Source organism: Oncorhynchus masou, chromosome 10 (assembly GCF_036934945.1).
Source record: "Oncorhynchus masou masou isolate Uvic2021 chromosome 10, UVic_Omas_1.1, whole genome shotgun sequence".
Classification (NCBI taxonomy): Eukaryota; Metazoa; Chordata; class Actinopteri; order Salmoniformes; family Salmonidae; genus Oncorhynchus; species Oncorhynchus masou.
This window is the reverse complement of record NC_088221.1, coordinates 40,334,234-40,347,920: the sequence shown is the minus strand read 5'-3', so window position 1 is coordinate 40,347,920 and position 13,687 is coordinate 40,334,234. Positions and strand designations below refer to the sequence as shown.

Genomic DNA, 13,687 nt, shown 5'->3' with positions numbered 1-13,687 from the left:
AAATGACGCATACTCAAACAGATTGGTCCACAGTTTAATTCTCTAGCATTGAGAGCTAAATGAAATGAGAGTAGGGGAGAGCTGCATCTTCAGAAATATCTAGCAAAAAACCTTTCTTGCAAAATCTCAGCCATGAATTTGCCACACTGAATGTAGTACACACAAAGCTGCAGTCCAGACTACTGAAGGACGCCAACGCAGACTTCCAGACCATGGGGTAGAACTCACACTGAACGTCAGGAAACAGGCTAATAAATTACACTGGATCATTTACACACTAGTCTGGTTAGAAAAACTCTGAAGCACAACAAAGTAGAAAGGCAGAAACCAGCAACTGGACAAGGTTTTAGTTCACCATGTTCTAGTCTAGCTGTCCACCAGTTCATCTTGTGTGAAGACAGTTTGATATGTAGGCCTATGCCTGCTGGATACCTTTTGAACAGAAATATTGACCATTTTGTAAACGTCTGACTCAATATGAGTACTGACGCGGTCATTGAAAATGTATACAGAGCTGTAGGTGACGTGTCCGAGGGTTCAGTGCAGTTTACAGGTGATCATCAAACTTATAAAGCCCTTCTTACATCAGCTGATATCTCAAAGTGCTGTACAGAAACCCAGCCTAAAACCCCAAACGGGTTTTTTTTTTGGCCTAGAGAGGAACCAGGCTCTGAGGGGTGGCCAGTCCACTTCTGGCTGAAGATTATAACAGAACATGGCCAAGATGTTCATAGATGACCAGCATGGTCAAATAATAATCACAGTAGTTGTCAAGGGTGCAACAAGTCAGCACCTCAGGAGTAAATGTCAGTTGGCTTTTCATAGCCGATCATTGAGAGTATCTCTACCGAAACCTGTACATTTACCATTGGGTTGGTGTGAACAGTTCCTGTGTGTACCAGTAGGGGGTGGAACACAGAACTCAGAGGGAGGCCAGGTGTACTTTGGCCATGCCTTCTCTTCTGGCCTGTGAGACTGATCTACAAACAGGCGGTCCCTCTACACTGCTTTACAACATGGTCCATTGTCAAAACTATTCCAAAGCATTAAACTCCCTACAACTGCGATTAGTGTTTTCTAGAGGCTACTTTTGACCACAAGTTCTAACAGAAAATACTGGTTGAGAAAAAGAGGCCCTTGATTATTGATATACTAGTAGGCTACACATCCATTTTCAGATGACCTCTGAAAGCCGATTTAACCATAGGTCCAGTCCAGAATCTGGTCAACAGTTGGGCTAGAGATCTTCATCCTACTACTATAAAGACCGGCTAGGGTGTTCACAGACCAGTCGGTCAACCAAACTGGATTTTACCGGGCAGAATAGGGCAAAGATTAATTGAACTCGAGCAGCATACAAACACATCCATACCACACATTTACACATTTACTAGATTCATACTGAATAGTGATTCATCACTGGGATTGCAACGAAACACATGAAATATTTTCTTCATTCTGTTCCTAGATTTGTTTTCATCCATTAAGGACCCAGTGTCCACACTGAATAATGGGGGGCATTCTGGGTAAGCAAAATCCATAGTCTTTTATAGAGCATCATATATACAGGAATAAATAGTGAGTCATCTAATGGTCCAGATGTGCAGGTTATACGTCCATCCACAGTCTGACGAAAACACAACTCCCTTTTCCCCCTCAGAGAATGTTCTAGTGCCCTCAAACTCAACTCTGGCCCGCGAAGCCAGTGTCACTGCATTTTTTTGTTGTTCCCCTCTAATCAGGAACTGAATGAGACCTGGGACACCAGGTGGGTGCAATTAATTATCAGGTAGAACAGAAAACCAGCAGGCTTCAAGCCTTGTAGGGTAAAAGTTGAATACCTCTGTGGGCCTGTTGAAGTAGTGGTACTTTGCCAAGGCAGCGATGAGTACCAGTTGTACCAAAGAGCTCATATGATACAAACGTCCCATTTCATTCAAAGAAATTCACTTTGTGATTTCTACAATATCCCTCTTTTCTGTTAAAAACACATTTGTTCTATGTTCCATGAAAAGAGTCAGTGAGGCAGGTTTGTTGATAAATGTTGTATTTACAACCTGTGGAATGACTTGGTTCATCTCCTGGTTGTCCTCTGACCCTTTTGCTTCCAGAGAACTGCTTTATCACATTCACCGTCTTGTCCAACGTCAAGGTGAGGCCCGCTCTCACATATGACAGAGCTATCACTGGACACCATTAGGGGCTCCTCTCCCCTCTAGGGTCCCATTCACACTGGACACCATTAGGGGCTCCTCTCCCCTCTAGGGTCCCATTCACACTGGACACCATTAGGGGCTCCTCTCCCCTCCAGGGTCCCATTCACACGTGTGAGGGCGGGGCAGGTTTGTGGTAGGACCCTGGTGGCAGAGCTGCCCCGGGGTGTCCCGTGAGGACCGTGCTGGCCTCAATGTACATGGAGGGGGGCACGGTGGGCTTGGAGACCCAACAGGGGCAGCAGCGAGCAGCGAACCTCCTCCAGGACTCCAGGGTCTTCCCAGACCAGATCCACACCCCTGATGTGATGCCCACCACCAGACACATGAAGTACTTCAACATGAAGACGGCGTAGTCGGGCCCCAGGCCCAGCCTCTGTCTCTCAGCCTGACAGGAGCAGGATAGAGCCCGGTCCCAGCCCGGCCTGTAGTGCTGTTCGTACACCAGGCAGGCTACTACTATAGTAGCAGGACCGGTGTAAAGCACGGTAAACAACCCAATCCTGATCATCAGCTTCTCCAGTTTGTCTGTCTTGGTCCCTCCCTGTTTGATGATGCTGCGGATGCGGAACAGAGACACAAAGCCCGCTAGGAGGAACAGGGAGCCGGTGAAGAGGTAGACCACCAGGGGAGCTAACACAAACCCCCGCAGGCTCTCCAGACTCTGGTTCCCCACGTAGCAGATCCCCACCACCGGGTCTCCGTCCACAGAGCTCAGAGCGAGGACCGCAATGGACTTGACGCTGGGGATCAGCCAGGCAGCCAGGTGGAAGTACTGGGAGTAACCAGCAATCGCCTCGTTGCCCCACTTCATGCCCGCGGCCAGGAACCAGGTGAGGGAGAGCACCACCCACCAGATGGAGCTGGCCATGCTGAAGAAGTAGATGAGCAGGAAGACCAGGGTACACAGGGGTGGACCAGTGGTGTCATACAGGATGTGCTGCTGGTCTCCGCTCCCAGCGCACGCCACCCTTTCGTGACCCGCCACTAGTCGTATAATGTAGCCCAGGGAGACAAAGAGGTAGCAGGCAGCCAGAAAGATGATGGGTCTCTCAGGGTACTGGAAGCGCTCCATGTCGATGAGGAAGGTGGCCACGGTGGTCAGGGTGGAGACGAAGCACAGGATGGACCACAGGCCGATCCAGAAGGTGGTGAAGGTGCGTTCATCCTGGGAGAAGTAAGGGTGGTGGCAGGGCTGGGCACAGTTATCCACAGGGCCAGTGTGGACCCGGTTGTATAAGGGATGGGCGTCTTTCTTGATGGGCACCAGAGGGTCCCGACAGCGGCAGTCCCGGTCACACTCCTGGGGGGCGGGGGGCTTGGGGGCGGGCTGCCTGCGGCGGGTGCCCTTAGGGGTGGGTTTGGGGAAGGAAGGGGCGAGGGTGGTGGTCTCGCTACTGTTCTGGTCCATACACAGAGTCTCGTCTCCCAGCTGAGGCAGCTGCTCACAGCTCATCCTCTCTGGCCACTCAAAACCATACTGGATCATGAGGGGGGAGCAGCCTCGCTTGGCCCGCTCACACACAGAGCGGCAGGGGGGCAGGGGCTTCTTGTAGTCCTGCAGACAGATAGGGGTGTACATGGAACACAGGAAGAAGAGCAGGTCTGGGGAACAGCGGATGCGGACCAGGGGCCAGAACTGATGGACCTCCAGCCCCACCTCCTCCTGGGTGTCATGGTTGAACTGGTTGGGCATGTAGGTGAGGTTGTACCCAATGCCCTTACACATGGGAACCGTGATGGGCTCGCACACTATGTCCTTGGAGGCAGCGTGCGCGAGCAGGGGCAGCTGGGAGAGGAGCAGCGCGAGCAGCCAGCGGACGACACCACACAGAGGGGGTTTGACTGTGGTCGCCATGGGGAAGTGGGATATTTCCATAAAAAGAATATTGGTAGAAAAATTACAGGAATTGCGTTGTGGACTTCAGTATTTGCTAAGCTCAGGCTTTCCTTACATTTATGACTGCATCTCCGACATATGAAATCCCAGGAGAGCGTAATTGCTCCAGCAGCATGTCCACAGTCCTCTGTTCTATAAATCACAGACAAGTTTCATCCCAGACTGCAGGACGCTCATTCTCTTCCAACAGCATGAGCACCTTTAGAAGGAACCATGGTGATTGTAAATACAGCAGCCAAGATCCGAAAACCCCCGAAATAAAGTGCCAATGTTTTATCCAATAAAGCTTGTGAGGATTTCGGGAAGATGGACTATGAACACCAAGCCGACCGAGGCTCTAAATAGGTTGCATTCAATTGTAAATCATTCACCAAGCTTTGCAATTACTTGAGTTGACAATTCATTTACCCTTTCCTTGCATTCCGGCCACGCGTCAATAAATGTAGTAACTGTAACCACAGGCTTAAACAAGAAACAATTTTATATTCCTCCAGTTTTCTATTCCGCATGACAGGTGAAGTCGCCTGTGCCTTGAAAAGAGGAACCCCTCTCGCCGCGTCTCTCTGAACAATAAAAACACTTGGAAGCAAAACTGTTAGAAAAATAATCGCAATGTTTCTCTCCGCTATGGTGCCTCATTTAAAGTCCACATTCAAATCCAATTAAAACAGACTCCCCTCTTCATGCAGCCGCTCTCGGGGTCTGAACCTCGGGGTAGAAAACAGGTTTCGGATAAAAGTCCACTTACGCTCCTCTCGCTCCAAAGTTTGGGAAACTCGTTACGCTTTCCTTTGTCCAACCAAATGTATCACTTGGACAACCCCAGAGTCGTCTCATTCAAAACTTCAGCACTTGTTTTCCAAACTTATCTCCAATGATTGTAAGCATGTATCGCTGTGTCTCGCTACACATCTCAAAGTGCTTGCCAAAATAACTCGCTCCGCTGCCCAAGAGGAAGAGACCCCTCCTGCTGCAGAACGCCCACCTCGTCCACAGCGCCAGCCCTCGAGCACTCAGCTCTATTGACCAAGGACTGTTTGGATAGCTTCACCACGCCTACTCGCACTCCGCGGCGCTCCTTGTACCTTTTGGACTAATCAGGACCAGAGTTTGAGCTACAGCGTTGACCAAATCAGTTAATTTATGGATGACCAAAATGTACCGGATGTGGAGGGACAGGTGGCATTTGGAGACATTAACGCACCTGCACCTCAAGCTGTATACTGTATATACTGTATATGCACCGTTGATTAAATAAAGAGAGTGAAATGAAAGGTGGGGATTCATATTGAAAAGTGTTTTCACGGGTTCCTGTACTGCATAGGCGTTTACCAGGGTTGGGTGGGTTACTTTCTAAATGTAATCCGTTAAAAAGTTACTAGTTAACTGTCCTAAATTGTAATCAGTAATGTAACTTTTGGATTACCCAAACTCAGTAACGTAATCTGATTACATTTTGTTACTTTTAGAGGCATTAGAAGAAGACCAAAATGTATGTTACCAATTGAAAGACATCTATTGCAGGATAAATCAATATTAAAGTTTACATAGCTGGCCATATATGGATGTTACATTTGACTTTATGGGTTGGTTATGTAGGTTAACACATCATTTTCTACTACATATAATAATACGATTAAATTATATATTTCCATTAAAAAACTAAGTATCAGAATTCCAGAAATATTGGAAATATGGAAGTATAGATTAGCCAAATTGTTTTACCTGAGCATGACCCAGTGGTGATTTTAGCACGCACATCTTGGTGGGGCAAACAAATAAAACAATGATGCATGCCAGCAATGCCACTATACAACACTAAACAATACATTAATTGCACTATAACGGTGACAAACGGTGCCCACAAACTGTTAGGGCCAACATAAAGCTGTCCCAACAGCAGCCCGACATCTTACCACTGCTACACCTGCTACACACTGTTAGGGCCTACATAAAGCTGTCCCAACAGCAGTCCCAACACCTTACCACTGCTACACCTGGCTATCAGGGGAGCCTTGTCTGGCAGCGATTCAGCCTCATTTACTGCCTTTTTTTAAAACATAGCTGATATGGCTGACTTGTTTAAACAAATGTGGATTCTACTGACAATTGACATGTACAAACTATGGCATAAGAGAACGATGAGCAGATAAGATGCAATCCGATGAAGACATTAATGAGCGAGCCAGGATGGACGTTGTCAATATAACTATTTGTTCAGCACTTTTGAAATGTACCGCGACAGAATTCAGAACATGGGCAGTTCTTACAGTGTTCTCGCTGTACACCAAGTCAGAACCGTAGGATAAATAACGGGGGCATATATGCAGACATTGAAAGCTCTTACAATATTCAATGATTACATTTCTCTAAAACAGGCTAAAGGCTAATTAAGAGGGGAAAAGGGACCAAATTATTTGCATGAGGCACATGGGCTACTAACAGCTTACTACATAACAGAGCAAGTGACGTTATTACTTTCTTAGCTACAGTATACATATCTCCCTGGCATATTACATCATTTATGCAGCAACATTTTTGGACTCACCTTGTGCTGTGCTCACTTCCTTCCAAACCACTCATTGTTGAATTTGCAATTTCCATAATGTTTATGTCCAATGACACCGATACGTTTTTATCTATAGTTTCTCTTCATTATTTATCTTCACATGACAAGGATTGAAAAGAATTTGCCAACATATTGTAGACTTGATTCATGATGATGACTGCTAGCTAAGATTTTGAAAGTATAATGTTGACATGATCAGTCCAATCAAAGCTACTGTACATATAACGTGATTTGACGGCATTCTATCTGTGTGTGGCCAATGACCTCAAGCCTTTTTGGATGGGCACTTCTAGTGTAATGCTATGACAGCAGCCAAAGGGTTAGAATTTTAGAGGTCTCCCCTTACACTTCACAATGATGTAGTTTCCCCATGAGTGACAGAACACTGAGCCAATCACGGCGCAATGCTCCGCATTTTCTGCTGGCTTGCCCCACCACCACAGAAAGCACTGAACTAGGCTGAAACACCTGCATTTTGGAGCTGCCTTACTCAAGAAAACTAAAAAGAGACCATGTTTGTATGCTGCTTTATTAACTCAATTATATATATACATTGTTTGCAAACTGATATGTGACATGTATTAATGCCAAAATAAAAGCCGCACTTGTATTCCATAGGCTTGGATCCACACAGCAGCAAGACCGCATTTTTCACTAGCTGTCCACTGGTTTCAAAAACAATGATTGATAGGCAGCTTAAACGTCTTGAAATCAACCATTATTGGGTTCAAATCCACTTTTAGATTTGTGAACAGCCATCCTCAACAACCACAATCCGTATGGCGCAAATGGCTAAATGAGAGAGCAGCAGTGTGATTCACATCAATGCGCTATGTAGATATCAATAATAAGTATCTATGTAGATATGAATAGTGAGTGATATCCGTATCGCCGTAGACTACAGCACTGCTGTCATCCTCACCTCCAAGCGTTTAGTCAAGTTGGATAATCTGTGGATGCCGACAGCATTCTCACCATTGGAAGACATAGCTTGGACTGTAGCCTACAAAAGTCTATTTGCGCTCTTTTCCACGATCCATCAAACACATTTGGTGTGTCATCACAGTGGTCTCTGACTTGTGGTCAAACTCGCTCAGGTGGAACAAAACAAACTCAAACTTAAACTTTTTTCAATGCCGATTTGAATGTCATTGGGAAAAACAGAAATGTAAAAAAAAAAAAAAACAATTCACAAACATCCTTCCTGAATGTAAAAGTAATCCTCGAAGTAATCATCTAGTTTTTCAAAAGTATCTGTAATCTGATTACAATATTTTTGCTGGTAACATAATGGATCAGTTACCATTTTTTTGTAATTCCTTACACGTAATGGATTACATGTAATCCGTGAGTGTTTACCCTAGAGGTCATAACGGATTACAGTTACTGTTTTTTGTAATAGTTTACATGTAATGGATTATGGTATCATTGGTATAAAAAAATAGGGATTATGGCATCAAATACATCAAAACACATGGTTTCCAGGCGTTATTATGAGCTGTTCTCCTCTCAGCAGCCTCCTGCGCAAGGGACCCATTCCTGCAGCCTGAATCAGCAACACACACCTGCAGAAAAAAAACATAGGTAGGGAGGTAGATTGGGAGAGAGGTTGGTAGGTAGGTTGGTAGAGAGGGAGAGAGGTTGGTAGGTAGGTTGGTAGGGAGGGAGAGAGGTTGGTAGGTAGGTAAGGGAGAGAAATTGATAGGTTGGTAGGTAGGTAGGTAGGGAGAGAAATTGATAGGTTGGTAGGTAGGTGGGGAGAGAGAGAAATAGGTAGGTAGGTAGGTAGGGTAGGTTGGGTAGGGTAGGTAGGTAGGTTGGTTGGTAGGTAGGTAGGGAGAGAAGTTGATAGGTAGGTAGGTTGGTAGGGAGGGAGGTTGGTTGGTTGGTAGGTAGGGATACAGGTTGGTAGGGAGGGAGGTAGGTAGGGAGTGAGGGAGGTTGGTAGGGAGGGAGGGAGGTTGGGAGGGAGGGAGGGAGGGAGGTTGGGAGGGAGGTAGGGAGAGGTTGGTGGGTAGGTAGGAAGATAGGTAGCAAGGTAGGTAGGTAGGTCAAATCAAATCAAATTTATTTATATAGCCCTTTGTACATCAGCTGATATTTCAAAGTGCTGTACAGAAACCCAGCCTAAAACCCCAAACAGCAAGCAATACAGGTGTAGAAGCACGGTGGCTAGGAAAAACTCCCTAGAAAGGCCAAAACCTAGGAAGAAACCTAGAGAGGAACCAGGCTATGTGGGGTGGCCAGTCCTCTTCTGGCTGTGCCGGGTGGAGATTATAACAGAACATGGCGAAGATGTTCAAATGTTCATAAATGACCATCATGGTCAAATAATAATAATCACAGGCAGAACAGTTGAAACTGGAGCAGCAGCACAGCCAAGTGGACTGGGGACAGCAAGGAGTCATCATGCCAGGTAGTTCTGAGGCATGGTCCTAGGGCTCAGGTCCTCCGAGAGAGAGAAAGAAAGAGAAAGAGAGAATTAGAGAGAGCATACTTAAATTCACACAGGACACCGGATAGGACAGGCAGAGACAGCAACGGTGGTTCGTTGCTCCAGAGCCTTTCCGTTCACCTTCACACTCCTGGGCCAGACTACACTCAATCATATGACCCACATAAGAGATGAGTCTTCAGTAAAGACTTAAAGATTGAGACCAAGTTTGCATCTCTCACATGGGTAGGTAGACCATTCCATAAAAATGGAGCTCTATAGGAGAAAGCCCTGCCTCCAGCTGTTTGCTTAGAAATTCTAGGGACAATTAGGAGGCCTGCGTCTTGTGACCGTAGCGTACGTGCAGGTATGTACGGCAGGAGCCAAATCAGAGAGATAGGTAGGAGCAAGCCCATGTAATGCTTTGTAGGTTAGCAGTAAAACCTTGAAATCAGCCCTTGCCTTGACAGAAAGCCAGTGTAGGGAGGCTAGCACTGGAGTAATATGATCACATTTTTTGGTTCTAGTCAGGATTCTAGCAGCCGTATTTAGCACTAACTGAAGTTCATTTAGTGCTTTATCCGGGTGGCCAGAAAGTAGAGCATTGCAGTAGTCTAACCTAGAAGTAACAAAAGCATGGATTCATTTTTCTGCATCATTTTTGGAATGGAATTTTTTAGCAATGTTATGTAGATGGAAAAAAGCTGTCCTTGAAACAGTCTTGATATGTTCTTCAGAAGAGAGATCAGGGTCCAGAGTAACGGCGAGGTCCTTCACAGTTTTATTTGAGACGACTGTACAACCATTAAGATTAATTGTCAGACTCAACAGAAGATCTCTATGTTTCTTGGGACCTAGAACAAGCATCTCTGTTTTGTCCGAATTTAAAAGTAGAAAGTTTGCAGCCATCCACTTCCTTATGTCTGAAACACATGCTTCTAGCGAGGGAAATTTTGGGGCTTCACCATGTTTCATTGAAATGTACAGCTGTGTGTCATCCGCATAGCAGTGGAAGTTAACATTATGTTTTCGAATGACATCCCCAAGAGGTAAAATATATAGTGAAAACAATAGTGGTCCTAAAACAGAACCTTGAGGAACACCGAAATTTACAGATGATTTGTCAGAGGACAAACCATTCACAGAGACAAACTGATATCTTTCCGACAGATAAGATCTAAACCAGGCCAGAACTTGTCCGTGTAGACCAATTTGGGTTTCCAATCTCTCCAAAAGAATGTGGTGATCGATGGTATTAAAAGCAGCACTAAGGTCTAGGAGCATGAGGACAGATGCAGAGCCTCGGTCTGATGCCATTAAAAGGTCATTTACCAACGTCCCAAGTGCAGTCTCAGTGCTATGATGGGGTCTAAAACCAGACTGATGCATTTTGTATACATTGTTTGTCTTCAGGAAGACAATGAGTTGCTGCGCAACAGCCTTTTCTAAAATATTTGAGAGGAATGGAAGATTCGATATAGGCCGATAGTTTTTTATATTTTCTGGGTCAAGGTTTGGCTTTTTCAAGTGAGGCTTTATTACTGCCACTTTTGGTGAGTTTGGTACACATCCGGTGGATAGAGAGCCGTTTATTATGTTCAACATAGGAGGGCCAAGCACAGGAAGCAGCTCTTTCAGTAGTTTAGTTGGAATAGGGTCCAGTATGCAGCTTGAAGGTTTAGAGGCCATGATTATTTTCATCATTGTGTCAAGAGATATAGTACTAAAACACTTGAGTGTCTCTCTTGATCCTAGGTCCTAGAGAAAGAGATAGGTTGGCAGGTAGGTAGGTAGATAGGGAGGGAGGGAAGTAGGTAGGTAAGTAGAGAGGTAGATAGGGAGGGAGGGAAGTAGGTAGGTAGGTAGGTAGATAGGGAGGGAGGGAGGGAAGTAGGTAGGTAGGTAGGTAGGTAGATAGGGAGGGAGGGAAGTAGGTAGGTAGGTAGATAGGGAGGGAGGGAAGTAGGTAGGTAGGTAGGTTGGCAGGTAGGTAGGTAGATAGGGAGGGAAGTAGGTAGGTAGGTAGATAGGTAGGTAGATAGGGAGGGAGGGAAGTAGGTAGGTAGGTAGGTTGGCAGGTAGGTAGGTAGATAGGGAGGGAAGTAGGTAGGTATGTAGGTAGGTAGATAGGGAGATAGGGAAGTAGGTAGGTAGGTAGGTAGGTAGGTAGGTAGATAGGGAGGGAGGGAAGTAGGTAGGTTGGTAGGTAGGTAGGTAGAGAGAGATAGGTTGGCAGGTAGGTAGTTAGATAGGGAGGGAATGAAGGAAGTAGGTAGGTAGGCAGGCAGGCAGGTAGGGAGAGACATTGATAGGTAGGTAGGTAGGTAGGTAGGGAAGGAAGGAGTGAAGGGGGGAGGGAGGTAGGGAGGTAGGCAGGGAGAGAGTTTGGTAGGTGGGTAGGTAGGTAGGTAGGTAGGTAGGTAGGCAGGGAGAGAGTTTGGTAGGTGGGTAGGTAGGGCGATAGGTTGGTAGGGAGGAAGGGAGGGAGTGAAAGAAGGAAGGAAGGAGGTAGGTAGGGATAGATATTGGTTGGGAGGGAGGGAAGGTAGGTTTGTTAGTCGGTAGATAGGTAGGTAGGGAGAGAGGTTGGTAGGTAGGGAGAGAGATAGGTAGGTAGTGAGAGAGGTTGGTAGGTAGGGAGGGAGGTTGGTAGGGAGAGAGATTGGTAGGTAGGGAGTGAGGTTGGTAGGTAGGGAGTGAGGTTGGTAGGTAGGGAGTGAGGTTGGTAGGTAGGGAGGGAGGTTGGTAGGTAGGGAGAGAGATTGGTAGGTAGGGAGGGAGGTTGGTAGGTAGGGAGGGAGGTTGGTAGGGAGGGAGGGAGAGAGATTGGTAGGTAGGGAGAGAGGTTGGTAGGTAGGGAGGGAGGTTGGTAGGTAGGGAGAGAGAGTGGTAGGTAGGGAGAGAGATTGGTAGGTAGGGAGAGAGATTGGTAGGTAGGGAGAGAGGTTGGTAGGTAGGGAGAGAGATTGGTATGTAGGGAGAGAGGTTGGTATGTAGGGAGAGAGATTGGTAGGTAGGGAGAGAGATTGGTAGGTAGGGAGAGAGAGAGGTTGGTAGGTAGGGAGAGAGGTTGGTTGTTAGGGAGAGAGATTGGTAGGGAGGGTAGGTTGGTAGGTAGGGAGAGAGGTTGGTAGGTAGGGAGAGAGGTTGGTAGGTAGGGAGAGAGGTTGGTATGTAGGGAGAGAGGTTGGTATGTAGGGAGAGAGATTGGTATGTAGGGAGAGAGGTTGGTATGTAGGGAGAGATATTGGTAGGTAGGGAGAGAGGTTGGTATGTAGGGAGAGATATTGGTAGGTAGGGAGGGAGGTTGGTAGGTAAGCCTATAGGTAAGATAAACAACAGGCATGCTTTGTGTGTTGACCAAGCAGGACTGAGTCTAAACATGCATGACAATGGGTTCAACACGCAAGAACACTGCCCTGTGTTCACATGGAGGGGCTCTTCCACAAAGCATGGCTGTGTCCCAAATGGCTCCCTATTCAGTACGCTCTATTCGTGCACTATATAGGGAAGATGGGGGGCCATTTGGGAAGAAGGCCATGTTTTCACTCTTAGCCTGTTTCTCTTGACCTGTCTCTTTAAGGTCAGGGAACATTCATACAGGATAGGGTTGATATTTTCTCACACAAATAGATTTGCTCTCCTTGTCCTATCACTCAAACAGACTCCAACTATAACCATGGTTTGCTACTCTCATATAAACTGACTGTACAATGTTTACCTAATTGCTTTGAAATACAAAGTACACCACATACCATAGGTGTAGATAGATAGCATTAGCATGGGTGTGGTGTGGTTGATGTGTGGGTACTAGAGTATACCCCACCTACAACACTACATTGCTCAGGAGAATAGTTATGGTTTCTTTACTATGTGCAGTCAAACAAGCACAAGTAGACTCTCTCTCTCTCTCTACCTCTCGCTCTACCTCTCTCTCTACCTCTCTCTCTACCTCCCAAAGAGTGTTGAGGCTTTCTGAAGTCCTAAGGCCTAAGATTTTTGACTAAGACTTAACACTGAAGGAACACATTCAAACCAACCCTGACCTGCATCATTGACAAATCTGCAAACCAATGGTTACAGAGCACAGCATATCAACAGATCTGACAGCTAGGCACACCTAGTCATCAACTGCCCACACAGGCAGTGCTGCTCTGTGATCAGACAGAGTGACCCAACAACCAAATCACTTGTCCCTTCTTCTTTCTCTGGAATCAAAACAACCACCTGAACTCACCCACAAAAAACACACGGTAATGATTGTGGGCTCCATTTCGGTTAGCTTGGGTATGTGAACGAAATGGAGTGCTGTGTCCACACTCCTCCCTGGCAACCCCCCCCCCCCCTCCCTCCTTTCAGAGCCAGGGATGAGCCTGCGTGCCCGTACAGGTGTCTACACAAAAGCCTTTATCCTACTCCTCATTCAGCCCCCTCCATAGAAACACACACACACACACAAAAGGCTGATGACACAATGTTACAAATGTTCACGTTTGTAAATGCATTCTCATTTTCCAGTCTCCACTCTTCCTTCTTCTCTCTGGTTTATCCTTTATGTACAGAGACATGAG

At 46.3% G+C, this 13,687-nt stretch overlaps 2 protein-coding genes across 2 annotated transcripts in view; both read right to left on the bottom strand.

The window, feature by feature from the left end:
* Positions 1-125: 125 nt before the first annotated feature.
* On the bottom strand, positions 126-4,071 carry LOC135547630 (frizzled-5-like). Its single transcript, XM_064976801.1, has one exon. It carries the CDS (start codon positions 4,069-4,071, stop codon positions 2,320-2,322), a length of 1,752 nt encoding a protein of 583 aa, XP_064832873.1. The 3' UTR covers positions 126-2,319.
* A 3,124-nt stretch (positions 4,072-7,195) lies between these two features.
* LOC135547629 (pleckstrin homology domain-containing family M member 3-like) overlaps positions 7,196-13,687 on the bottom strand; it is an 82,263-nt gene continuing 75,771 nt past the window's right edge. The window contains exon 9 of the mRNA XM_064976800.1: positions 7,196-8,247. Within this exon, the coding sequence (XP_064832872.1) occupies positions 8,148-8,247 (100 nt within the window). The 3' untranslated portion in view covers positions 7,196-8,147. The remainder of the gene's footprint in view (positions 8,248-13,687) is intronic.